Source organism: Rutilus rutilus (genome assembly GCF_951802725.1).
Source record: "Rutilus rutilus genome assembly, chromosome: 13".
NCBI lineage: Eukaryota > Metazoa > Chordata > Actinopteri > Cypriniformes > Leuciscidae > Rutilus > Rutilus rutilus.
The window spans coordinates 19424853-19452636 of NC_140218.1; the positions used below are offsets into that span (position 1 = coordinate 19424853).

At 39.0% G+C, this 27784-nt stretch overlaps 1 protein-coding gene across 3 annotated transcripts in view; it reads left to right on the plus strand.

The window, feature by feature from the left end:
- magi3a (membrane associated guanylate kinase, WW and PDZ domain containing 3a) overlaps positions 1 to 27325 on the plus strand; it is a 141035-nt gene extending 113710 nt beyond the window's left edge. Inside the window, exons 9-22 of one of the 3 annotated variants that reach the window (XM_084428248.1) lie at positions 762 to 953; positions 4961 to 5539; positions 9800 to 9831; positions 10488 to 10677; positions 10791 to 10885; positions 10974 to 11166; positions 12053 to 12247; positions 13283 to 13468; positions 13666 to 13762; positions 14289 to 14394; positions 14867 to 15004; positions 15797 to 15935; positions 23260 to 23355; positions 25046 to 25123. In XM_084428248.1, coding sequence (XP_084284374.1) covers positions 762 to 953; positions 4961 to 5539; positions 9800 to 9831; positions 10488 to 10677; positions 10791 to 10885; positions 10974 to 11166; positions 12053 to 12247; positions 13283 to 13468; positions 13666 to 13762; positions 14289 to 14394; positions 14867 to 15004; positions 15797 to 15935; positions 23260 to 23315 — 2198 coding nt within the window. In that variant the 3' untranslated portion in view covers positions 23316 to 23355; positions 25046 to 25123. Of the gene's footprint in view, positions 1 to 761; positions 954 to 4960; positions 5540 to 9799; positions 9832 to 10487; positions 10678 to 10790; positions 10886 to 10973; positions 11167 to 12052; positions 12248 to 13282; positions 13469 to 13665; positions 13763 to 14288; positions 14395 to 14866; positions 15005 to 15796; positions 15936 to 23259; positions 23356 to 25045 lie in introns of all 3 variants that reach the window. The other 2 variants (XM_084428247.1, XM_084428246.1) reach the window with 2 other exon arrangements.
- The last annotated feature ends 459 nt before the right edge of the window (positions 27326 to 27784 follow it).

The following is a 27784-nucleotide window of genomic DNA, read 5'->3' on the forward strand; positions in this document are numbered from 1 at the left end:
TGAAAATTCAGCTTTGCCATCACGGGAATAAAAATTACATTTTAAAACATATTAAATAAGAAAACAGTTCATTTAAATTGTAATAATATTTTTTAATTTATAGTAGTTCAAATGTCCTCGCTATAGCAATATCATTTATACAGCTGGCAATGTGCAATTTGCATGTGCTCACTGATTGGTTTAATAAAAAAAGAAGGAAATCATTATCAGCTCATCAGAAACCGTTTTATCAGATGAAAACATCGGCAAATGTAGTTTGAGTATAGAATTAGTGATTTATTAATGAAAAGTTCTTAACCAGCTGCTCTTAGGGTAAATGGTGAGGAGTAATTGAGGTAAAGTGTAATGAATGGACTGCGATGATTAATTGAAGTGTATGTGGATATTTACAGAACAATCCCACTATCATTCACTCATTTAGTAAAGTATCTTTTACTCTCTCTATTTCTCTCTCTGTTGCATTATTCAATACGAATGACTAATGGAATCCAGACTTCCCTCTTTTTCTGTAGTTCTCTCTGTGTTATATTCCCCTCTGTTCTCTCTGTACTCTGTTTCTTTCTGAGCCTTTTTTCCTGATGGTTTCAGTTGTGCCGTAATAAACACTGCAGGAACAGATTAGATTAAAAGGGAACTTCATTCATTTTGACAGACATTTGAGATTTCTCTACCAACATCTTGCTCTAGTTCACACACCTTGTCTTGCCCAGTAAACAAGTTTTGAATTGTTAGTCTCACATACTCACTCTCTGTCTTTTTAGATGAAGCTGGTTTGAGGGGATTCACACGGGACCCATCTCAGTTGCAGGGTGCTATCCTGCGCACAACTCTGAAGAAGAGTCCTCACGGCTTCGGTTTCACCATCATCGGTGGAGACCGACCAGATGAATTCCTTCAAGTGAAAAACGTCCTGAGAGATGGACCCGCCGCACACGATAACAAAATCGCTTCGGGTAAATCCGCTTGGCTCCTGTTCATTTAGCTCTGAGGCAACATGTTGCTTATTTTATGAATATTGATAAGCCATCAGGTAATTAATTGGATCTAAGTATAGTTAAACACATTAACACCCTGGCTCATTCAATCACATTGTCGGATGCCACATCCATTTCTTGGCACATTTGCTGGGTTACCTGATTCCAAGTAAATAATCCTGTGAAAGTGCCCACAGCGGGATTACGTAGATAGCGATAGAATAAATCAGAATCAGTGGGTGAGCATCAGGGGAACTGGCTTTCCTGCAGAGTCGCGTTTGGCGATAATTGCAGCGCTTACACCAACACTCACTACCCTCCATTACAATGTGAGGAAACAACTGCCAGTATACTGGCTCTCTGGAGACATCAATCTGTACACAGAATTGTAAAACAGTTTAACCGAGATATACATTTAATTCTGGGTTTGAGTGTGGCGCAATAAACATGCTTCATCTGGTTCAAAGAGGCTTGCTGAGGGGTAAATTCATCTGCATCCAATTTCTTTATGCAAATTCGTACATTTTGTCAAGGCTATCAAAAAAGCCATAGAGGGCGGTTTATGAGCCTCTCTCTGACCCGGCAAAACATTAATCCATTACAAATATTTTAATTGTAGATTCTCACTGTTTACTTATGTTGGTATTTGTCTTGCTCTGCCAGAGTCTGGTCCCAACTCATTTAGGGCCAGATTGACTAAACAGGGTAATGAGGGTGAGAATTTAGCATGAGAGTGCAATTCCAAAAAAGTGCTGATGGCAGTGGAAAGTTCTGCACGTGCGCAGCCGGATCATTTCCATATTCCATAGCAGCACAAATTAGCGTCTGGTTTAAGGCATGCTTTTTTGGGCGGTAAATAATGGTGCAAATACCAGTAAATTGACTAGCGCAAACCGTAGTAAATCACCTTGTAAGATTCATTTAAATACTCCCCTCCCATAAACTCCTACTAATGCATATGCAAATAAGGCCTTTTCAAAGCTTATTTTTCACTGCCTGTTTTTTGTAAATCCTGACAGTAGTTTTTTTAACGCCAAAAGAGGGTTTGCGCAAGCTGTTAGTAAATCTGGCCCTTAAAGGTGCAATCTGGGAAATGTTAACTTTAGCCTGCTAGCATCAAAAGCATACAATCCCACCCTCCCTGCAAATCGCCATGCAAAGCCATGCCTTCTACAGTAATATTGTGAAATATTATTACAATTTCAAATTGCTTTCTATTTTAATATATTTTTAAATGCAATGTTTTCCTGTGATGGTAAAGCTGCATTTTCTGCAGCCATTACTCAAGTATTCAGTGTCACATGATCCTTCAGAAACCATTATAATCTTGCTGCTCAAGTAACATTTCTGATTATCAATGTTGAAAATCGTTGTGCTGCTTAATATTTTTGAGGAAACGGTGATACATTTATTTTTCAGGATTCTTTAAAGGGGTCATATAATGGTGCATGCACTTTTACAAGTTGATTGTACTGAAATGTGTTGGCAGTGCCTGTACACAAACATAATAAAATGATAAAAATCCATCCAATGTTTTTTTTTAAATCTTCTTATATGTTTTCCCCCATCTCAAATCAAGCCGTTCGACCGTGTGACGTCAATCATAGTCCGCGCGGACCGGCCCGGTCATTGTTGATACGCTGGAGCACTGTCTATGAGCAGAATGGCGTCTAAGCGATTGTGGTGTTCTGTTCTTGGGTGTAATAAGGAACACAGCAGTCATTTTGATGTTCCTAAATCCGAACCGCTGAAGACGCAGTGGCTGAGTTTGTTTTCGAAGGGAATATTCCCCACGATCAACGTCAATGGTTTCATGTTTGCGCGAATCATTTCACACACCAGACTGCTTTACAAACGAGGGTCAGTTTAAAGCTGCTCCTGAAAAAAGGATCGGTACCAACTATTCGTGTTCCTGCTGCACCTCCAGAATAACTGAAGTGAGTGTAACGTTTTATTAACCTTTATATTAATATTTATATTAATCTTTGCAAATCGCTTGCTGCACGCTTCATGATGAATGCGGCTGTTTACACTCAGGGTACATTACGGCATGTTTTCTATGTATGATGTTCTCAATATAATTCATAATCCCATGTTTATAATGAACAACGCGTTATGGTTATTGTGTTACAAACGGTGTACGCACAGAACAGAGGGGCGGGGTGAGCAAAGCTCATTATCATTTAAAGACACATGCACTTAAACGGCGTGCTGAAAAGAGAGCTGTTTTTGACCAGGTAAAATGAGTGTTTTCTTACAATACTAATGAGAATTTTTAATTAAAGTATATTACAAACTTTTAATTTAGACCCTAAAGAATCATATTAGCTTGTACAAAAATGGCATTATATGACCCCTTTAATGAATAGAAAGTTCAAAAGAACAATTATTTGAATAAAAGTCAGCCAAACTGATTAGTTAACAGATATGCAATATTCATCGGGCCGGTCAGTAAGAAATAATTTACATTTTTGTTAACATACCGTAACATCTAAACTCACCATGGTCTTAAAACTATTACCATCATGGCTAGTTGTAGACCTGGCCCAGTTAAATGCGAGTTCCTGGTGATCTGAAAGAAACATTGATGCTTGTGGTGCTTTGACAGTGTTTTCCATGCCAATATTACTGTATAAGCAGCAGGATGACTCGGGTAGAACAATCACTTTAAAGAAGTGAAGCGAGCCTGGAAGGAAGCCATTGAGTGGTCCGGAATAGAAAAGAATGCTGGAATCCCCCAACGTTCTCGGCATTGATCAATAGACACACTTACCATTAGATAGACTGCACCAACTGAGCGGATCATTGACTTTAGCTCGACTAATGGTTATGTGGGCACTGCCCTCTTTATCACTGCGTATCATACTCCATACACATTCCCCCATGAACAGAACAGAAGGAGCCAAGACAGCTCTCATTGCTGGAATCAAAATGAACAGTTTAAACACACTGGCAGGATTTGTTTGTGCTGAAGTTTGAGCTGAAATTTACACCCTAGTCATGTTCCAGATCCTAGTGAGTTGCTGTCTGTTGTCTACAGCTACCTTCAAAGTCACTATGCTGGGTAAAATTATATCTTATTTGTGACTGATTTAAAAGGCTCTAATATAGACTTAAATACAAATAGACAACTTTAACGGTCACATCCCACACACATATGGAGTGCATGAGTCTAATGTTGCTAAGCTAAAGCAAATTGCATAGCACGCACAGACATAGGGTGAAATTGTGTTTTAATAAGAACTTATTATGAACAGTTTTTGTTGGTACTTTTCAGTACTTTTTTCTGTTTTATATATATATATATATATATATATATATATATATATTCACTAAAATTGGTGCAATGCATTTTGGAAGTGCTGCATTCATGCTACCTTAGACTAAATCCCAAAATATGTATTTTATACACACTTTGAAACACTTTAGGAACGCTTTAGGAATGAACAGAAAAATGTATCTAGTGTTAGCATGTTGATAAGCTAAAACGAAATATTCGAATAAGCACTAAAACTGGATTGTTATTGTTAACTAAAACTACATTCATTGAAATAAAGCTCTAATGAAATTATTGATGAAAAACATGAAAATCTTGAACTTGAAAACTTAAATGAAAATTTGAAATGATAAAAATTACAAAAGCATATAACAAAGTAAACCTAAAGTTAAAATATGAAAAATGAAAGCTAATTCAAAATGTTAATAAATACTATAATAGTATAATATCAATAATACTAAAAGCACATATTACACAGAAATATTGGGGTAAATAGTGAATTTTAATTACATGGAACAAATTGTCTGGGCTTGTCATGTGATGCCTTACATGTAGGCCAAAACAATGTATTTTACAAGGCATAAAAACTTTTCTCCATCCTGTTTAGAACAGCTTTTGCATCAGGATTGCAGTTCTGGTGCTTAATCATGCTGTCTAGGTAGGGTTTGGAACAGATCTGACGTCTGCTTCATCTTCCTCTCTTGTGTAGGTGATGTTATAGTGGACATAAACGGTGCATGTGTGCTAGGAAAGACCCATGCAGATGTGGTGCAGATGTTCCAGTCCATTCCTGTGAATCAGTATGTGGATATGGTCTTGTGCCGTGGATACCCACTCCCAGAGGACACCAATTCCAGCGAAGAGGGCACAGGTGACATAATGACTGCCATGCCGGGGATGGACGGGCAGCCCATCCATTCAGAAGGCACCCCCTCCCTGCAGGACCTCCATTACATGAGCACCGACAGCAGACACCCAGCTGCAGCTGCAGCAATGCCCAATGGACGCTACCCAGAGGCGGGGGAGAGCACCCTGCTGCAGCCCGAGCTGGTCAGCGTGCCTTTGGTAAAGGGGCCGAGTGGATTCGGCTTTGCTATCGCAGACTGTCCGCTGGGCCAGAAGGTGAAGATGATTCTGGACGCGCAGTGGTGCCGAGGTCTGCTGAAGGGGGATGTGATAAAGGACATTAACAGGCAGAACGTACAGACCCTCTCCCACTCCCAGGTGGTGGACATCCTCAAAGACCTGCCCGTGGGCAGCGAGGTCAACGTGCTGGTGCTCAGAGGAGGTGAGTGATGGAGAGAGTGTGACCAATTACACCCAACAATGATTGACTACACCCCCATTGCATGCCAGATCTGGCCCTAGTGACAGTTAAAGGGATAGTTCACCCAAAAATGTATATTCTGTCATCATTTATCAGTTATTAGTTATGTCATCATTTATAGTTATTTTAGTATTGTTTATATACTATTGTAGTATTTATTAATATATTTAATTTATTATTATTATTTTTAATTTTTGGGTAAGTTTTAGTAATAATGTTACAGTATATAAATTATAGAGGATCCTAAACTTAAAATCTGAAATAAAATACATTTTAGTCATTTAAAAAAGTTAAAACTATTAGGTGCAATGGCAGAATTTTGAAAAAATTGTATTCAAGTTTTTCATCTAACGCCCGTTTCACACATACTCCGTTTGCAGTGCGTATGCGATGTACCCATGTTAACAGATAAGAGCTTTCATACTGCACACGGTTGCAGTCCGTCGATCTGTTCCAGATGCGGTGCGTATACAGCAGTGCAGCGATCGTTTCCGCGCCGAGTCTATTTTTGCTGTGCTGCACGCGCTGAATTAAAGTGACAGCGCATGTTTCGTGGTCAAAATGAACACAGATTGACATGACAATGTAGTAATTTCATCATAAATGCATTTAATTAAATACTACTATTTTTCAAAGTCATCTTTCTACTTTAAGACTGGGGTAAAGCAAGGAAAACTACAATTTACTGCAACAAGGCGACATAATGAACAACACTCGTCTCATTCGTGGAGGTGGAAAAACAAGTTATTTGTGACATGCAAGATTTATTGTATAAAGCATTTAAACTAAGCAAAAGAAAAGGTATGAATCTGCTATTTTTGTCAATTTTAAGTTTTAATTTAAAATGTATGGGATTTTTAAGTACATGGTTAAATATTTTACCACTTGCTTGAGGAACTTAATAATCTATATAGATTGCAATATGCATTGAATAATACGATGTTTACATTTTGTTTAAACGTGAATACGTCTATTATTGTATGTGTACAAAGAGAATCGCAATGCTGACAAAACTTTTTTTTTTTAAGTTTTTTAAAAGTTGCTGATAACTTCTGGATTTGAAATTAAAATAGTGAGTAAATGTAGCCTGGGTGCCAGCCCGAACCCCGCCCACAACATTTTTTGGTCGGGAAGTTCGGTCTGGACTCGATCCGTTGAGGAGTAATTATGCTCGGCTCCCAGAAGGCCGAGCCAATCAAATTGCCAGGGCGGGCTTTAATCGATGATGGACAGATTATCTGCGGTTACGTAATCACCCACGTCACCAAAGAGCGCTTGGGTTGAATTTTTCAACAAAGATGACTGCAGCTGGAGGATTGAGATGTTTAGATTCCGCTATCGCGTCTGTTATAAAATAAATCGACAGCGCATTAATTTTAAAAGACGAACAGAGAACCGCAATCAAGGCATTTGTCGATCGGAAAGATGTGTTTGCCGTCCTTCCTACGGGATTCAGCAAAAGTTTAATTTATCAGCTGGCTCCGATGGTCGCTAAGAAAATGGAACGCAATGAAAACCCTGTGGTCATTGTGGTTTCTCCTTTGGTCACACTCATAGAGTGCTTTATTATTACTTTACTCATTACTTCCAGCGTGCATGCAGTTGAGCTCTGTTGACAACTATGCATCGCTCAACATATGTCACTTACTGCGTTGCTCTGATTGGTTGTAGGTCTATCCAATTGAGTGCAGAGTTCAGTTCGGTTAAGACACGCCTCATAATCAAAGTCCTATGGAGCAGTATCAGACTCACATTCTGCCTAGAATATGAGTATGACGAAGTCAGGCTAGAGTAAATGTGTTTGTGGTACGGCCGCGGATCAGTTACGCACTGCAAACGCATCATATGTGAAAGCACTTTAGCGCGTGCTGCTCCTGCACAGCAGAGTTTGTGTGGAATGGGCATAATATTTATATTTTATTGCAATTAACAAAAAGGATTTTCATTGTTTTAGGGGACACATTTTTTAACTTAAAACTTTTTATGCATTTTGGCTGTTAATTTACACGACAATGCAAAAATTTGGGGACCTGAAAATGCAAACTTTTAAAAAACGGGCTTCAAACTGCAAGTTTTTGAAAATGATACGATTATCTTCTCTGTGTAAAATACAAAAAACTTAATTTGTGACATCATGCGCATTGCAATGCATGTGTATCACATGTTCATTCTATGGGTACGTAGCTTTTCTTTAGAAAGTAACATCGCCAACTACTGGTCTGACAACGTTGTCGTCTGCACACGAAAAACACAAAGTTTTTATTCTCGTGTAAACGTACCCTTAGATAACCATAAACTCAGAGAGACAAAGTTTAAGAAAAAGTGTAAACTGAAGATGTGTGAAGAAGAATAGGGCGAGAGACATAGCAGGTAGGGTGAGAGCTGAAACAGACAGACGGTTGTGTTTGAGTGAGAGATCTTCACATTTTAGCGAGACTGAACATCATATATCATTATGAGTCTGTTAAAGCCTAAAGGAAAGAGTGTTCGCACTTATGCACCGTGACACTGAAAATACTAGATCGCACCATCTTGGTACATCAGGTTACTGTTGTGAATAATGTTCATTTGTGAAGTAATCGAGATAAAGTGATGTCATTTTTAACTATTCTTCATTCGTGTACAAAGTCTCTGATTACAACTTCAGTTTGTGCTTCTCCAGTTGTGGACACTCTATCAATAGTTTATATACAGTAGATGAATCTCATTAAAACAGTTTAACACCAGTTCTACCATCTGAACTTGCAGAGAAACCCCCCAACAGCGTTTTAATTGAACTGAAGCCTGTATTTGCATGCACAGCAGCGGGCGCATGGCGACTATACACACAGATCTATATTGCATCTAGTCTGTGGTTTGTCTGGAGCCCGAGTGAAAATATCAGGTTCTGTGTTCATTTGCTCACTTCCAAGATTCGGCTGTCACAGTGCTGCTATCGGGTTGTGGCTACAAAAGGTCAAGCGTATTCATAAGAAAGCTTTTCTTCTCTGACTTATACAAACACCGTCATATGCTCAAATCTTCACAAAGCACTGCATATAGCTGGTGTGGATGTACTACATTGTCAGTTTTTTAATAAAGACTGCTATACCTTGTTAGTATTGAAAGGTAACATACAGGGCTTTATCATATCACACACACACACACACACACACACACACACACACACACACACACACACACACAATACAGTACATAAACATGCCTGTCACAGGTCATCATACCCCACATTGTGTATATTATGTCATCTAATTTACTTTTCCAGTATACATAAATGCAATGTGGATTACACTGCCCCTTAGTGGCCAACGTTTATTTATTGTTTTTATTTATTTTTTCCCATTGTATATAAACCAGATTGATATCCAGCTTCTGGAATAAAAAGTTTTGGATGTTAATATTTTTTTATATATATTCCTCTACACTGCCATTATAAAGTTTGGGGTCGGAAAGATTTTTTTTAATGCTATTTTAATATATTTTTAAAATGTAATTTATACCTATGATGGCAAAGCTGAATTTTCAGCATCATTACTCCAGTCTTGTCAGTGTCACATGATCCTTCAGAAATCATTCTAATATGCTGATTTACTGCTCAAGAAACATTTCTTCTTATCAATGTTGAAAACAATTAAGCTGCTTAAGGATTTGTTCCGGATTTGTTGATAAACAGAAATTTCAAAAGAACAGCATTTGAAATAGAAGTCTTTTTTAATTTATAAATGTCTTTACTGTCACTTTTGATCAATTTAATGATGAATAAAAGTATTATTTTCCTTCACACACTAACCCCAAATGTTTGAACCGTAGTGTATGATTTGTTGTTCACATGGACATGATTAATATTTTGCAAACCTCTTAATTTTGGTATTAATGGTAAAGTGTGCAAAAAAATGTTTTATGTTAAAATACTTAGTATACAGTTTTTGCAGTAAGTAAGCCATTTGTAGGCTGATTTCTATTGAAAACATGCTCTGTTTGTTTGAGCATCCCGACAGCAACATCTATCTGTTTCTTACACAAACTATCTGTTTATCAGATCAGTGACAGACAAAAATGACACAATCCACATTTAAAGGTATTAAATGTAATAAATAAACTGATGAATTGCGTTTTTTCCAGCAATAAACGGCCCTGACTAATTATTTAGTCTCGGAACGTTCTTTTCCAACTGTACTTGCTCATTCTCATTTTCCTCTTTATATCTGTTTGTGCCTGCAGGTCAGACATCTCCCGTGAAGTCTCTGAAACCTGTAAGTTCAGCTAAATGTCTTTTAATTACTCAATTTTGGGGATTTAATTCAGACACACTGGGGAATTTTGATGAAATGAAGATGAAGCAGGATGAATTATTTATCGGCCTTGTTCTCGGTTTTTCAGCAAAGCGAGTTCCTTGCGGTCGTACATTATTCACAGAGCAAGTGCCAAACGCTATAATGTTATTTTAAGAGCAGGATATGGCGAATCACTTCGAGGCAAACAACAGTTTCTGCAGCGAACATCTCTGCTGAGTCAACAGGCCCCTCAGGAGCGCTTCCTAGTGGGCTTCTCTCACAAGTGTTTCTCACGCAGGCTCAAATGTTGATTATTAATTTCAGTGCTGTTTGTATAGCATTGTATTCAACACGGATATAAACCGTGTGAGTCATAAGGCACGTTTGAGTGACTCCATGACAAATAATGAAGATTCAGGCTTGTTTGGTACATAATCGTGCAGATATTCTGATCAATACATCACATTTTCAATAAATAGGCTGTTTTTTTTTTATCCTTTGAAGCATTTTACATAATAGCCCAATAATATTAATTAGAAATGCCAGGGTTTAGGATAGTACTTAAGAGTGTTATTCACTGAAGTGCTGGAACGTTGATGAATGCTTGGGTAATGTTTGTCCATCTGTTCATTTAGCTCACCTCAGCTATTCCCATTACCCAGAAGCAGGACATTTCCACCAGCTCCGTCAGTACTGAAACTCCCAGTCCGGCTGAGCCTGCGCCCCAGACTCTCCCCTTCCCTCCACATGCCATCCGCTCCAGCTCCCCAAAACTGGACCCATCTGAGCTCTACCTCAAGTCTAAAGCCATGCTGGACAGCAAACGTGAGTTCTACCTTGACATTTGTGATCTGGTTGTGGTCATGTGAGACAGAATTGTTGTTTACACCACAATATTTATGTCTGACAGCTAATTTTGCTGTTTTTTTTTTTTTCAGCCTCCAACACTAAAGAGCTGGACGTGTTTATCAAGAGGAACCAGGAGACTGGATTCGGGTTCAGAGTGCTGGGTGGAGAAGGACCGGAACAGCCAGTGAGCACTGACATGCTTCACAGTGATTCGTCACCATATTGTCACAACAGAAAATGATGTGACCTTTAACCACACCATCTCTCTTTAGGTGTACATTGGTGCCATCGTTCCTCTGGGTGCCGCAGAGAAGGATGGGCGTCTGCGGGCTGGAGATGAGCTCATCTGTATTGACGGCGTTCCCGTCAAAGGCAAATCTCACAAACAAGTTCTGGAGCTCATGACCAACGCTGCCCGCAACGGGCAGGTTATGTTGACCGTGCGCAGAAAGCTCACCCATCCAGGTTTGTACCCCCCTATATGATCAGTGCATGCCTGCGTTTATTTCCTGACTGTTGTAGACGTCCTCCAGAGGTTTCAGTGATACCCAGCACTCATGTCTGGAACACGATCCACTCCCTGTGAGGAATTAGCGTTTCGCTCCATTAGTTCTGAGTGAAAGGCCGAGTTGGGCTATAAAATAATAACCACAAAATCAAAATGTATTGACCAGTGTTTTCAGTCAAAGCAGAGGACTCTTTATGTGCTGCAAACAGAACAATACTCAGAAGCACTGAGTAACCATAAAAGAACAACACACACTGGGTAATTTGGGGGGGAAAAAACGTCAATTATGAAGTCATTATGAAATTTGGCTTTGTGCCTCATGGCAGTTTTTTCCAACACTTTCATAAATGTTCTTTTTCAGGTTTGTTAAATCACACAGGGATTTTGTTCGTTTGTTTTACTTCATGTTGAGCATTTTTTTGTGTGTGCCTATAGTTCCTTCACAAATCATCGAGGCCAGATGGCATCAACTCAGTTTTGCAGAATGGATGTAAATTACAAATTGTGTTAAGCAGGACTAAGTGTTCAATGTTATTAGTTGCTTAGCCTTAGAGAATTAATCAAATTACCCAAAATCATTTTATAAACAATTCAAGAGGTTGAAGACAAACACCAGTAATTATCATTAGAAAAGCTTAATCTGGCTTTGGCGAGTATTTAAAAGAGAATTACTCACCAGCAACCATTTACTTTATATAACTGTAAAAATGATTAGTACAACATCATTGTTGGCTAAATTTATACATGTTATTGTTAAATAAAGCAATACAAAAATTACTTGAAATGTGTCTGAAATCAAATCTTTGTACATTTAAACACTGAATATTGTATGTGCTTGAGCAGACAGAGAGGATGATGATGGAGGACAACCTCAGGCTCCACAAGCTCCAGCGCTGGTCAACGGCTCACCCAAACCCCCCCACATTGAGGTGTCCGGCCACGGCCACCCTCAGCCCTACGAAGTCACTCTTCAGCGCAAGGACAACGAGGGCTTCGGATTTGTCATCCTCACCTCTAAAAACAAGCCTCCGCCTGGAGGTTAGAAATGACTTTCGAAGCTGTTCTCTATTAGTCTCTCCTTCTCACCCCACCCCATTTCGTGAGCCTTTTGCTTCTTTGCTGTCAGCTTTAGATGTGCAACTACAGACTCATAACATTGTTGAAAATGTGGCTGAAATCTACATTATGTCTTTCATCCAGTCGCTTGAAGGTGTGATATGCTGTACAATGCAATTACAGTAATAAAATCAAAGCTAGCTTATCTATGAAGCATAACAGTAATAAACCCAGAGCTTATTCAGATCTAATGGCTATTACTATTAGCTCTGAATAAGGGAAAACGCTGTGAACATTTGTAGGATGAAATTATGCTGCAAGGTTGAAAATGATGGGTGAAATATTAGTACAATTTGAAATAAATCTTTTCTATTGTAATATGTTTTAAAATGTGATTTTTTTTCTGTGATGTCAAAGCTGAATTTTCAGCATCATTACTCCAGTCTTCTGTGTCACATGATCCTTCAGAAATCATTCTAATATGATCTGATTTGCTGCTCAAGTGACATTCTTTATTATTATTATTATCAACGCTGAATACGGTCGATTTTTGTGGAAATCGCGGTACATTTCTTTTCAGGATTCTTTGAATAGAAAGTTCAAAAGAACCGCATTTATTTGAACTAGAAATCTTTTGTAACATTTTAAATGCCCTGTCACTTGCTGAATAAAAGTAGTGATTATTTGCAATAAAGATCGTACTGACCCCAAACTTTTAAATGGTAGTGATTACAAAAATATTTTACTTTAGTTTGAGAAAGTATTTAACATTGAAAAATTGCATTATATATATATATATACACACTGGCATGGTCATTTCATAGTATATCTATATTCTATTCTATATTCATAGTATTTCTCCTGATCATGTGACACAGCATAATCAGACTGCTGTTTCTGGAGTTATTGAAAGCACTTCTCAGTGGTTTATAACCATCTCAGATCTTGTTGTACTTGTAGTCTGTCAGTATGTCTAAGATGTAGAAATGAAATAACCATTGATCCCTCCGTCCCCAGTTATCCCTCATAAGATTGGGCGCATCATAGACGGCAGTCCCACAGACCGCTGCGGTCGGCTAAAAGTGGGCGACCGCATCTCTGCTGTGAATGGCCAGTCCATTGTTGAGCTGTCACACAATGACATTGTGCAGCTCATCAAAGAAGCTGGAAACACTGTTGCCCTCACCGTCGTGCCTGAGGAGGGTGAGCTTTTGCGGAAATGTATTTCTTTTTGAAAACAGTGAGCTAGTAGAAGGAAACTATAGATTGCATATTTATTTTTTTCTGTAACAGAAAGTTGTTGAAGCATTTGACTTTGAAGTTTGAAACTGAAACTTGGGATGGAGTTGTGTGTGTATGTGTGTTTTTCTGCCACACTGATAATCCTATTTATTTTTCAGAACACAGCGGACCTCCGTCAGGCACTAGTTCAGCCAAGCAGAGCCCAGCCTCTCAGCACAGAGCCGTGGGACAGCAGCCTGCCAACCGAGATGACAGGTACAAGCTCCATCCCGACGGACAGTTCACTCATAACACAATCATTACAGTCAACACACAAACCTTTTAGTCTACAGTTCGATTTTAAAGTTCCTACCCACCCCATTTACATCCTTCCATTTGCAATGACCTCTTTCCATTTCTCTTCTGTCAAGAATGCTCACTACCTCTCTTTTCATTTCAAGCCCAAGCACATGGTCCAGGTCATTCTTTTCAGCAAAAAATTGAGTAGTCTTGTTGTGAACTCGCTCCACAGTCAAGGCTCAGATAAATTGGGCAGCCACTGTTGAAGCTTTTACCCACACTTAAGACCGACAAAAGAATGTAATGAGCTCGGCAGACCATTGACGTCTGGAACAGAGACCCTCAGCCTCTTTGTAGGAATTACAATTTGGCTGCACATTCTCATGAACAAAAACTCTATTAGCTGTGAATAACATGATGCTGGATGAACGGAGATGCTTTTATTTTGCTCACCAGTTCATGTAATGGCCTAAAGCAGCCTTTAATCGTGTGTCATATATAGGAATGGCATCGAGACGGAGGAGAGGAAAGACACCATGGCCCGAGCGGAGTACAAATCCCTGCCACGGGGTGAGACGGGTACTGTCATCACCTCAGGACCAAAGCAGGTGAGATTTAAACGAGACGGCTGCAGTGCTCGGAGTAATAATTCCTGTTAGGCTCGCAGTAATAGAGTTTAACGATTATAATGCAACTGATGTAAGCACTTAATTTTTATGCAGCCCATGTTTTATGAAGATTAAATTACATTTAAAACTTTGAGATGGAAGCATTTGTCACCTTAAGCTTTCTCACTATAGGCTACAGTAACTTTATGAGCAATGAAATGGAGGAAATGTTTGCAAAATAAGTCATATATAATGATAAAGACTGAGCTGAGATATGCAAATCAAGTGTAATTTCTCATTAGCGCTGACAGGTGTGGAAGAGAACAGAATGTTTTTGATGAAAGCAAGAAATGTGTGATATTATATTTGCATAGTTTAGTGACTTTACACTGCAGTTATATGTAATGTATGTAACAGTCTTGAAGTTAAATTTAGATTGCTTATTTTGATATGCCAAAACATTGCTTTTCAGGGCTGTTATCCCGTGGAGTTAGAGAGAGGACAGAGAGGTTTTGGCTTTAGTCTGCGAGGAGGGAAGGAATATAACATGGGCCTCTTCATCCTCAGACTAGCTGAGGACGGTCCTGCACTGAAAGATAGCAGGATACACGTGAGTTCTAACAACCATATCAGATGATGATTAATACATGACAAATCCTACAGTGATTGCACAAATAGAATATCAAATAGAATAATACACTACTGTTCAAAAGTTTGGTGTCATTTAAACGTTTTAAATGTTTGTGAATATGATACTCACTAAGGTTGCATTTATTTATGCATATAAATAAATCATATTTATTTATTTTACACCACAGTAAAAACTGTAATATTGTGAAATATTATTTCAATTTAAAATAATTGTTTCCAATTGTAATCCATTTTAAAATTAACTTATTCTTTTAATTTATTTTAATTTATTCCTGTGATGTCCAAGCTGAATTTTCAGTCTTCAGTGTCACATGATCCTTTGAAAAATTATTTGAATATGCTGATTTGGTGCTCAAGAAACATTTATTATTACAATCAATGTTGAAAACAGTTAGTTGTGGAAACCATGATGTATTTTTCTTTAGGATTCTGTGATGAATAAAAAGGTCAGATCAACCGTATTTATTTGAAATAGAAATGTTTTTAATACAACATTATAATAAATGTAATAAAAAATTAAATGTATGTAATAAAAGTTTAAATTTCTTTAAAAAAAATCTTACTGACACTTTTAAACGGTAGTGTATATTTTATATAAAACAAAATATAACAATATATATAACTTTTTTTTATTATAATTATTATTTCAACATAATACAATTATATTATATTATATTATATATTGTTACATCTAAGAAAATCTGTGGTGGTTGTTGAAATGACAGAACACTCTGTGTGTGTGACCTCACAGGTGGGAGATCAGATCGTGGAGATCAACGGTGAACCCACGCAGGGCATTACACACACACGGGCCATCGAGCTCATCCAGGCCGGGGGCAATAAAGTGCTGCTGCTTTTGAGGCCCGGACTGGGCCTGGTGCCTGATCATAGTGAGTCTATTTAATACCTGACCTTTCACAGATAATCACTCAAACAATACAGGTCTTACAGCCAAAGAAAAGAAAAAAAAACACCGACATAGCTGAGAGATGTTCTCCGTAACAAACCGCCTCTTTAAGTTTGTTCAGAAGTGCAGAAGCGCTAATTTGAATTCCATCCGCTTCATGAACCGAGAAAAATCAGTTCTCTGAAGCCTGCCTTCGCCTCTGAGAAACAAATCATTTCTGAAGATGGGTTTGTTTTCTGCTGCTGTTTCAAAAGCCATTGAAAATGTATTTTGACGGTTACCTTTTCTCAACATAGTGTTTTCTAAAGCTACTTCATTCTACATCAGTACTCTTGTTCAAAACATTATCATGAAAATGGACTCATATAGAGTAAAACAAAAGTGGATTTATTGAAATATTAAAATCATCATCACACTTACCTTTATATTGTCTAAACATTGCATGCATATTGATCAACAACAGAATTAAAGCTGCATTCCGTAACTTTTTTGGGTTAAAAATGATCCAAAATAAATTTTTGAGCAAGTACATAACCAGCCAGTGTTCAAAACGATCTGCTTGCCTTAGCTCGATTCTAAACGGTAGGCTTATAATAATGTTTTTAATTCCAGTGGTACTGGTGGATTTCCGCGGGAAATTCGAGCATGTCTTTGCGTCATTACGTCACATCTGTAGACATAAAGAAGGTGTCTCGGCTAGTAGGCTATATTGCGTGTGAGGATGTTGGAGGTGGAGATTTATTGCCTTTTCTCACAGCACTTGATATAATTAAACTTATTAATTTGATGGCGGATCCAGAAAGGTTCAAACGACAATCACCAGTGACAACTGGAGATCCACCTGTTGTAAAATGCAAAAGACTTCGTTCGGACTTCGGAGTGGCTACAGAAAAAAAGAGAGACTGCAACCGGGCCCATGCGAAAACAAGGATAATATCGGAAGGGCATTAAATGTAGTCACGCAATGCTGATGTTCTTAACATTAACAATTTGAGAACAAAGTATAATTTGCACGGTTTGATGTGATATGATAAGCGATCGTTAGATTTAATCAGTGCGATTTACTGCAATGCTTTTTTCCCCTTAGTTGGTCAGAACAAAAGTGGATGTTACTTACTTACATGTTGGTCATACTTCCAAAAAGTAGAATCTGTGATTCCGAATGACAGTCTCCACACCGGCACGGTGACTGACAGCCGCACATTCTCCTCAAAACATTGGATTCATCCGCGCTTAGGGTGACCACCTGCTAATAAGCCCAAGGGGGGACAAGGGGTATGTTTCTGAGGGACAATGTGGGACACTGCCTGGCGCGGCGGTGCCCCCACCCCACGGGCAGACTCACTGGTTTACCTAAGCACATACCACCTTACATGATATTAATAATGCCCTATTCCCCTAAACATGTGTAATTGCTCATGTATGCTCATGAATAGGCCAACCAATGTGTATTTTTTTCTAAATAAAGATTCATAATATTTTGAACATTCAATGAATTGACAGATGCACTTCCACTTACGATTTACTATTTAATTTTATTTATTTTTCATTACAATTTATTCACTTTAAATAAATTATAATATAAAATTATAGGATTAACAGGAATTGTAGTTGCTCAACACCACAGGAACAGTAAAAAAAAAAAAAAGTATTCAAAAAAAAATATTGACATCGTATTCCCCTCCATGTCCGATTGAGAAGGACGTTTTGCAAAGGTCACAAAAAGCCCTCTCGGTATCCCCCTCAACACCTTTCAGCCACAAATATTCATTTTCCCAGTCTTTCTTGTACCCACACCTTCTCAGACTCAGTCTCTAGGCGTTTCTCAATGTCAAGGAAGGATCCTGGGAAGCCAGAATTTCGAGGATGCTACGTCATCGACATCCGTCAAAGGACTGTTCCAATGTCGAGGATCCTCGGAATTTCCACCAAGGACTGAGTCCTTCGTTCGAAAAATATCCCATATACAGGAAAGGATGCATATGTGTAGCCTTCGCGCTCTTCGCGCTCTCAAATCACCCACAATCCTATGCGCGCAGCTTTGCTATCTTGTTCAAAAAATTCAAAATGTTGGACGTTAACGGAGTCGGAGCATTAACGGGTCAATATGCTTTCAAATGTAAATATATTTACGTTACCAAACATTTGTTTTACAAAATAATTACATCCATTATGTTATGAGTCAAATTGACCCACACTGTTTAAACACACTTGACAGTCAAATAATCAATATGATTAAAAAGGAGTTTATTGATTTAAAAACGATTATATTGCCTGAGTGAACAGAACTGCGTCCATAGCAACGCTCTGTTTTTCATTTTCACTGACGTAATGACGCACTGACGTGCACTTGCTAGCCTGTTCCATTTACGTGTTTTCCGAATGCTAAAGAGGAGCCTCGCCTAGCCTCTGAAGGAAGTGACTTGGAAGGACCAGTCCTGCCCATGAGTCCTGCCAAGGAAGTATCCTTGTCGCTACTCGATCCGTACCGGAAACACGATCTGTACTGCGCATGTGCGAGAACGCGTCTCCTTCCTGTCTGATGTCGAAACCATTTACGGCAGTTGTTGTTCGACACTACACGATCCGTATCGTAACTGAAGCCCCCAATTGACTTTTATTTCTTTTATTTATCCTTTGTCATGTTATTTATTGTTTGTTTATTTATTTTATTTTAACTTTATTTAGTTTTCTTCTCCCTAAAATTGTGTGTTATTCTACGAGCTCCGTTTCCTGTTAACACTCATATTTTTGTCAATTCTGTATAAGCCAGTTATTGTTGTACATTTTACATCAAAAAAACAAAACAAAAACGATCCGTATCGTAAATAGTTATTTACTAGTGATTATATATATATATATATATATATATATCAAGGTTACATTAAATTGATTCAATTAATTAAATGGAGAATTAAATAGTTTGTGTATGGGAAATACAGATGTGCATTAAGTGTGGGCATTATGACGGTTGTAGTGTGCGATCAGCCTCCTCTGCAGAAGTAATATTGTAATATATTGTAATATTTACAATATTACTACATGTAATATTTCATTTGGTAAAGGTTTGTTCTACTTATTTCAGCATACTTTAACAAATGTCTGCACTCAAGAAAACACAGAAACACACAGGATAAAATTATTTATTTATTTATTAATAAATTAATTCATCCATACCTACCTCCATCCATCTATCATCCATCCCTCCATCCATCTATCTCTCCCTCCATCTATCTATCCCTCCATCTATCTATCTCTCCCTCCATCCATCTACCCCCTCCATCTATCTCTCCCTCCATCTATCTACCTCTCCATCTATCTCTCCCTCCATCCATCTACCCCTCCATCTATATCCATCCATCCCTCCCTTCTTCCTTCCTCCTCCATCCCTCCCTCCCTCTCTCTCTCCCTCTCTCTCTCCCTCTCTCCTCCCTCCCTCTATCTATCTATCTATCTATCCATCTATCTCTCCCTCCATCCATCTACCCCTCCATCTATATCCATCCATCCCTTCCTTCTTCCTTCCTCCTCCATCCCTCCCTCCTCCCTCTCTCCCTCTCTCCTCCCTCCCTCCTCCATCCCTCCTCCCTCCCTCTCTCCTCCCTCCCTCTCTCCCTCATCCCTCCCTCCATCTCTCCCTCATCCCTCCCTCCATCTCTCCCTCATCCCTCCCTCCATCTCTCCTCCCCCCTCCCTCCATCCATCTCTCCACCCCCTCCCTCTCCTCCATCTCTCCATCTCTCCTCCCCCTCCCTCTCCTCCATCTCTCCTCCTCCCTCTCCTCCATCTCTCCTCCTCCCTCCTCCCTCTCCTCCCTCCCTGACACACACACACACGCTCTCACTTGCTCGCTCTCACACACACACACGCTCTAGCTCGCTCGCTCTCACACACTCACACACACACACTCTCTCCCTCCCTCAATCCATCACACGTTCTCACTCGCTCGATCTCACACATACACACGCTCTCCATCCCTCCCTCACACAGACACTCTTACTGTCACACGCTCTCTCTCACACTCACTCACTCTGCTCTCGCACGCTCACTCTTACACTCACACACGCTCTCTCACACTCGTTCTCACATTCTCACTCGCTCTCACACACTCGCTCTTACACTCTCACACACTCACACGCTCTCACTCCCACACGCTCTTACACTCCCACGCTCTTACACGCTCTCACTCCCACATGCTCTTACACTCTCACACGCTCTTACACTCTCACACACTCACACGCTCTTACACGCTCTCACTCCCACATGCTCTTACACTCTCACACGCTCTTACACTCTCACACACTCACACGCTCTTACACGCTCTCACTCCCACATGCTCTTACACTCTCACACGCTCTTACACTCTCACACACTCACACGCTCTCACTCCCACGCTCTTACACGCTCTCACTCCCACACGCTCTTACACTCTCACACACTCACACGCTCTCACTCCCACGCTCTTACACGCTCTCACTCCCACATGCTCTTACACTCTCACACGCTCTTACACTCTCACACACTCACACGCTCTCACTCCCACGCTCTTACACGCTCTCACTCCCACATGCTCTTACACTCTCACACGCTCTTACACGCTCTCACTCCCACACGCTCTTACACTCTCACACACTCACACGCTCTTACACGCTCTCACACATGCTCTTGCACACTCATGAACAAACAAACATGGCATTGACCTTCAGGCCTTGTTCATCAGCACAGGATGATAAAAATGTTTCCATGTCATCTAGACACTGGAATAAAAACAAAAAGTCATCCTTTGCATCAGGAAATTCCTCCAGGACCCAGAAAAATATCCAGTTGATGAGATGGCGGTATTAACATTAAGTGACATGGCATCTGTGGCTTTAATAGGTTTAGTCCATATGCTACTGCAGGTGATAATACAGTAGTCAACATTTTAAGTGGATAAAGACCTTTCATTAAAGTTATATATGACGTTTGAACAATACCCGTTCTTGTCTTAGGACAACTTTGATTAACCTTTTTGATCCACTTCAAATATAACTTTTAAATCAAGGAGGTATCTAACAATCAAAGGTGGCAAAAGTAGACACATTCTTAAGAATAGATATAAGATACCCATTAAGTATGTAAAATTACCCATTCTTTCACATCCCGGATAATTGTAGACCAATAGTAGCCAGCAATAACCCGGTTTTGAGTGCCTCTGACACCACTTTGATTGCCAGTCCCAGGGTTATTGTGGCACTCTGTGAGAACAGATCTCTTCTTTTCCTCTGACAGGACAACTAGCCGCATATACTGCATACTGGGGCCGATGTAGAAGAGTCTGTCGTCTGTTTTAAAAGGAAAAAAGAAAACGTCTGAAAGAGTTGAAGTTCAAAGTAAATAGAAAAATATCATATTACTATCTGATATCTGACAGGTTTAACTACATTAAAGTCACATATTAATACCCAGATAAGGGAGCTGAACAAGTACAGTTAAAATAACTTGATATTTTAAACAATTTTGTCCATTTAGCACATGAGGTTGTACCAGTCAGTCAGTTCTCTTCTATTTTTCATTATACAATCTTCCGGTTCTTATACCCCCGGTTTCACACAGACAAGGCCCAGAGAGTAAAATGCATATTTGAGCTGTTTTAACTGAAAGCAACACCGTGACTGATACATCTTAAAATATGTCAGTGCCATTTTTTGTCTCAAGATACACACCAGTAATGTTTATTTTTCTAAGGCATGTTTATAAAAGCTGGGTGTAACGATACCCTCATTTCACGATTCGATACATATCACGATACTGAACTCACGATACGATATTATTGCGATACTCCCAAGAAATATTATAAAAGGTTAACACAAAATGCACTGTTGATTAAAATGCTAACTTTGATATTACATTGTGGGTTTAAATGAATAGGCTTGGACTTGCTTGTAACCCAAGGACAATTGTGCCACCAGAATACAAATATTCATGATTCTGAAGCTGAAAATACTGAATTATTTTAGACGAATATTTTTAACATTCTGGTAACATAAGGCGTTTGGCATTATCAGGACCCACAAATATTCCCCATTGCATTATTATACATTATAATCAACATTATATATAGTAGTTTAATGTAGTACTTACACAAAAACTCTGAAAACATCAAATTTTTTCCTCACACAGTAATTTTTATTTTGGGTGAACTATCCACGATACATATTCACTATCCACGATACGTATTGTTGCATTTTTGTATTACGATATATTGTGGCACGATATATTGTTACACAACACAACTGAACTAAGGCCAAATCCTGGATAAGTCTTGCCTTGTCATAGTTACCTTTGATGATAAAATTCGCAGACGACCGTCTCACTTTCCGACGCTCTTCGTGATTGTCAGGCATTTCTCCTTTTAAGAGAAATTGTTGAACTTTCACATAAAATGCAAAAGAATCCATGTTTATTTCGCACATGCAGGACAGTACAGTACAAATCGTGACAGTAAAGTACGGATCGAGTAGTGACTGACGTTGTCGTAAAAACATTCACGATGACAGGAAGTGGCAGAAAAACTTCGTTCTCGCACATGCGCAGTACAGATCGTGTTACCGGTACGGATCGAGTAGCGACAATCCTTGACATTGAGAAACACCTTCTTTCTCCATTTTTCTAATTGGAAAGCGCGCGCATCTTAAAGTTGCTTCCCACTGTGTCTGGTATGCGCGTGCGCGCGCTGTCATGACAACAACGAAAAAGTTGACAACAACCTAGTCAGCCGTTCAACTAAGGGGTGGGTGTGGCAACAGTAGCGTGCTGAAATGTCAAGTAATGTTCGTTTGGCTGCCTGGGGCTCGAGGATATAGAGCGACCAACTTTTTTTTTTGAGCAAGCATATAGATTATGCGTGACACGGTCTCAATTTGCGGGACGCATGAATTGGGCTTCAAACGCTGTGCGCGCACGCGCTACGCGGGACGGGTGGTCACCCTATCCGCGCTGTGCCGTGCCGTGCCGAGGCACAACCCACGTAAAGTTGATAATTCCGCGGATAACTGCAATTGCAGATTTCGAACAGAGATGGCGACAAAGAGGAAAAACTATGGACTGCAGCTTTAAGTACACAATTTGTACTCCATAATCAATGAATGAGGCCCATTGAGTGATTTGGGGGTCATATGCATGTTATGCCAGATCTTCCTATCTTCACGCATTGCATCTCTCAAATGCTGTCACTCTTGCTTCCTGTCTCTATTTTTGCTCATTTCTTTCTCTCTGTCTGGGCACTATTCTATGCACCCTTCTCTCTCTCTCTGTTCCTTGTTTAGGTCTGAACTCTTCCTCCTCCACACTGTGCTTCCACATGAAACCAGAGCTTCACTAAAGGCTTCTCTGCTTTTCTTGGTCTGTCCCTTATAACTTTGGTAAACTTTGCATTCCTCCTCTATGCCTATTCAGTGTATGTGCAGTTCCAACTTTTCTTTTCCTTTCCTTTGCCTTGATATGAACATTTTGCTTTTGAAAGTCACTAAATGAAAAAAGGAATTGTCAGTGATCACAATTCTATTCTTGAATTTTTGTTCACAATTTTAATTTTAACATTTAACAATTTAGCTTTCTATTCAATGCAGATTTACATAAGAATGGTTAATCAAGGATTTACAATACAACTTTTTTATATTAATCTGTCACAGCCCTTCTATTTGTAAGGTGTCACTTGACACGTCATAATTTAAGCAAAACTGAAGTCTTTCCGAGAACCCCCTAGCTTATGCAAGCCTTTAGCAATGAGTACTGCTCTGGAATGATGCATCCTGGGTCAATTTTAGAGACCAGACAGTTAAATGGCAAAGAAATTTGAAACCCATGTCAGGAGCCACCAGCTTGGTTTAATTTCTGGCTCTTGTTACATCACGTCTGACGGCGTGACATTTTATCTTGAGAGAAAATTGCAACGTCTTCCATGACTGACTCGTTCTCATAGCTGGTTTCAACTGCTTGATATGTGTCACTGTATCTGGAGGCCAAAAAGCCACTGAAGACTGGAAATGTTGACACTTTAATTGAGAATGTCTTTGCTGGAATGCATTTCAGAAGATAGGTTAATTATGTTCAGTCTATCAGTTGTATTCTGCAGATGTACAAAATCCAATTCGCAAAGTTTAAAAGTGCGCTCTGTCATTTTTCCCTCATTAAAAAAGTTTTACAAAAAGAAATGAAGAGAACCTTTGAAAAATACATTTAAAATCTTGTACATTAGCTCTAGCCTAATAAGTTGTTTTATATTTGAGGACCGCCATATTGAGATCACATGACCAGCTAAATATGAATCACTTTATCTGTGTATCATCCCTGTTATTAGACACTTCCTTTTGTGAACTAAATGAATCATGGCTGACTGAGAATAGGGAATTTCTGCAAGGGAATCAGAATCTGCAAACTTGTTTTTGCGTAATGCTGCACCCACACCACTAGGTTTCAACGCAACGCAACACAACAAATAAGAAACTGAATATGAGGTTGATTTTAAAAAAGGTTTAGCAGGAATTGCAGACAAAAGAATAAGATAAAAAATAAATACATAGGTTCAAAATATGTTTTTTTAACGAAGTTCCTATGCTTTTATAACACTGCAAAATACAGTAAAAACAGTGTGAAATATTATTACAATATAAATTGTTTTCTATTTTAATACATTTTAAAATGAATTTATCCTGTGATGGCAAAGCTGAATTTTTAGCACCATTACCCCAGTCTTCAGTGTCACATGATCCTTCAGAAATGAGTCTAATTTTCTGATTGGGTATTAAAACATTTCTTATAACTAAACTATCAATGTTGAAACATTTACAGGATTCTTAGATCAATAGAAAGTTTAAAAGAACAGTATTTGTTTAAAAGATAAATCTTTTGTAGCATTATTAATGCCTTACTGTCACTTTTGATCAACGTAATGCATCCAGCATTTCTTTCAAAAAATATCTTACTGACCGCTTTCTCTGGAACTGTGGACTGTAAGGCGAGAGGAAAGGGGGAGTCTTTTTTTCTGTTACACTACAGACTAAGCGCACCTTTAAAATAGATTGTAATTTTCATGTTTTGTATTTGTTTCAGACATTAAGGATATGATGACAGGTCCATCTGCAAACTCTCCAAGATATTCTGCATCCAGTGAGGCATCGACACCAGCATCTCCATCCCTCATCTCTCGCTCCCCTGAGGTCAATCCCGAGGAGCTCCTCCTCCTCGACCCGATGGCCACTTCTCACGGGCAACTTTACCCACATTACAGAGACGCCAAACCGCAAACTAGAAAGAGTGACCCAAGCATGCCTCATGACAACAATGACAATTTTACAATTCCCCGAAGACTGGATGGAAAAGAGCGCTCACGCAGCCCAAAAAAGACTCTATACACGGACAACAGGAATGAACCTAGTGAACGGGAACCTCGATCCACTAGCCCCAGGAAGACCAAGATGGAGAGCGTTGGGATCAGACAGGAAGTGCCTCAAAAGGCCACTGATGGATTGAAGCCTACCTCTGGAAGGAGACACGAAGACGCTATGCACAAGCAGGACAGGGAAACAGGAGAGACCAGACCTGGTGTCTCAAGAGGTGGCAGTGACAAACACCAGAGAGACAAGACAGCAGAACCTCAGCGGGCTCCCGTACAGGCTCAGAAAGAGCCCGAGAGCGGAACCCTCAACCGAAAGGACCATAGAGGACGAGACAGGCCTCGAGGGGAAGAGGAAGACAGGAGTGCCCCTCTAGAGACTCCCCACGATGGGAACCCTACCACCAAGAAAGCCCCTATAACCCCAGGCCCCTGGAAGGTCCCCAGCTCCGCAAGGATTCCGCCTCCGGTGCATGGAGTCTAATGCGTTTGGGAGCAGTTATCGATGTGAATCACTGTGTATTATTATTATTATTTTTTGTATGACTATCACCATCTACACTGATAACGTGCAGCGTTCACTTGTGTCCACCAATAATAAGAGCGTCAATTTTTGTGTGCCAATCAGACTGCAGCTAGACTCGTCCATGTCTCCTTGCTCCTGTGATGATAACATGAAGGATGCTTTTCTGTGAAGGTTTAAAAAAAAAACAAAGTGTCTATTGTTATGTATTCATTCTCCATCTTTGATTTGCCGCATGTCCTTACAACGACTTCCAATGATGCAACTGTCCTCAAGATCCAAGTGACTTTGTGTAGGCTTTGCATTAATCAGCTTTGCTGTGAATTTTTGACATATCCATCTTTAAAAGACCAGAAACTTGTGGTTAAGTATATTGTTTACTACCTGTGTGTTCATGAAGATGCATATGTAATTTATTGAAATGAATATGATGATATACAGTACACTTATACATGTATAGAGGTATAGGTATTTGTATCCATTCTGAGCCAGGTCACTTATTAGTGTTCCAGCTTGCTGAAACTACTTTCGGCCTCCTAACAAACATATTTTTTCACAGTGCTATAGCTTTTACAGTTTATCTCGGTTGAGCATTTGAAAGGTGTGTATCATTAGAAGGTGAAGCAGAACTGGGAAATTCAGATATATTTTTGCATACTATCCAATCTAACATATATTTTTTCTTATACTTTTTGCACATTTCACTCGATCAAATGATTTGTACTGCATTGTTATCCCAATATTGGGACTTCCTATTCATTTAAAGTGTCTTTGCGCATCTGTATCTTTCAGATCGTCCTTTTAAATGTCAAGATGCTGTCTTATATCCAAGGGAAATGTAGCGCAGAATTATGTATCAAACATGGTGGATGTTATTCATCAAGTTCTTAAAGCCTCAAACAATTGGCACAAAGATTCAAATGTACTCAAGATATAACATTAATGCTGTCCAATATCATTTTTCATAACAGTATTTTTGAAATACCATAAAAATCGATTGTTCTATATGGGCAGAACAGACAACAGTCAAACATTACATATGCTACAGTGACTGAGTGCTTCTATGTTTTGTCATGATGAAAAATGTGAATACTTTCTAAATATGGTTTATGATTGCTTCTTGATCATTAATCTCAACCCTTTTGTAGCTTGTTTCTCTAGTGCATCTCATGTCATGAGGTTGTATGTATGATACTGTGGCCTTGCATTGCTTTACCTTACACAAAAAAGCCTTGTGGTCTCTACATTGTGGTAGTTGTAAATGTTTTTAAAAATACAATGTACAGCACCTGTATAAAACTCGCCTTCGTGAGGGGAAAACAAGGAAAAAAAATCTATAAATCGCTCCATTATTTTTTTAAGTAATTGAGAGTATGAGCATATAAATAGAGAGAGTGGTCAAAGAAATTAATCTGGTCATGACCTTCTGTTCATGCACTGATGAATAAATATTTACTGAAAACATTTCTTTTTTTATGCCTCTTGTGATCCATTAAGTGTCTGATTTCCTACATTATGAAAGTGGAGTGAAAGTGCGCATTTGATTTCATTGCATTTAAGGGGGTGTTCACACAAACGCAAAAGTGATGGAAAGTCCAATTCAACATCCATGAACAGGTTCTTTTGAACAGTTCATATCAAAGAACCAATTCAAGATCGATTCAGTGATTCATTTTTCTTGTAATCACGTGGTCCCATCCCAGCATACTGATGCTGTTACATTTCAAATGATTTTTTTCGTTTTCATTTGTTTATTGCCGTTTGTATTCAGTCTGTTGCAGCCATGATTAAACTTACAAAAAAAAAAACATTAGAACCCATTTTTGCTTTTATATTTAAATGCTAAAATATACAGATGTAAAGCTTTATAGATTTTAAAGCTGTATTTATTCAAACCAATTATGTGTTGATAAAACAAGTCCTACAATCAAAC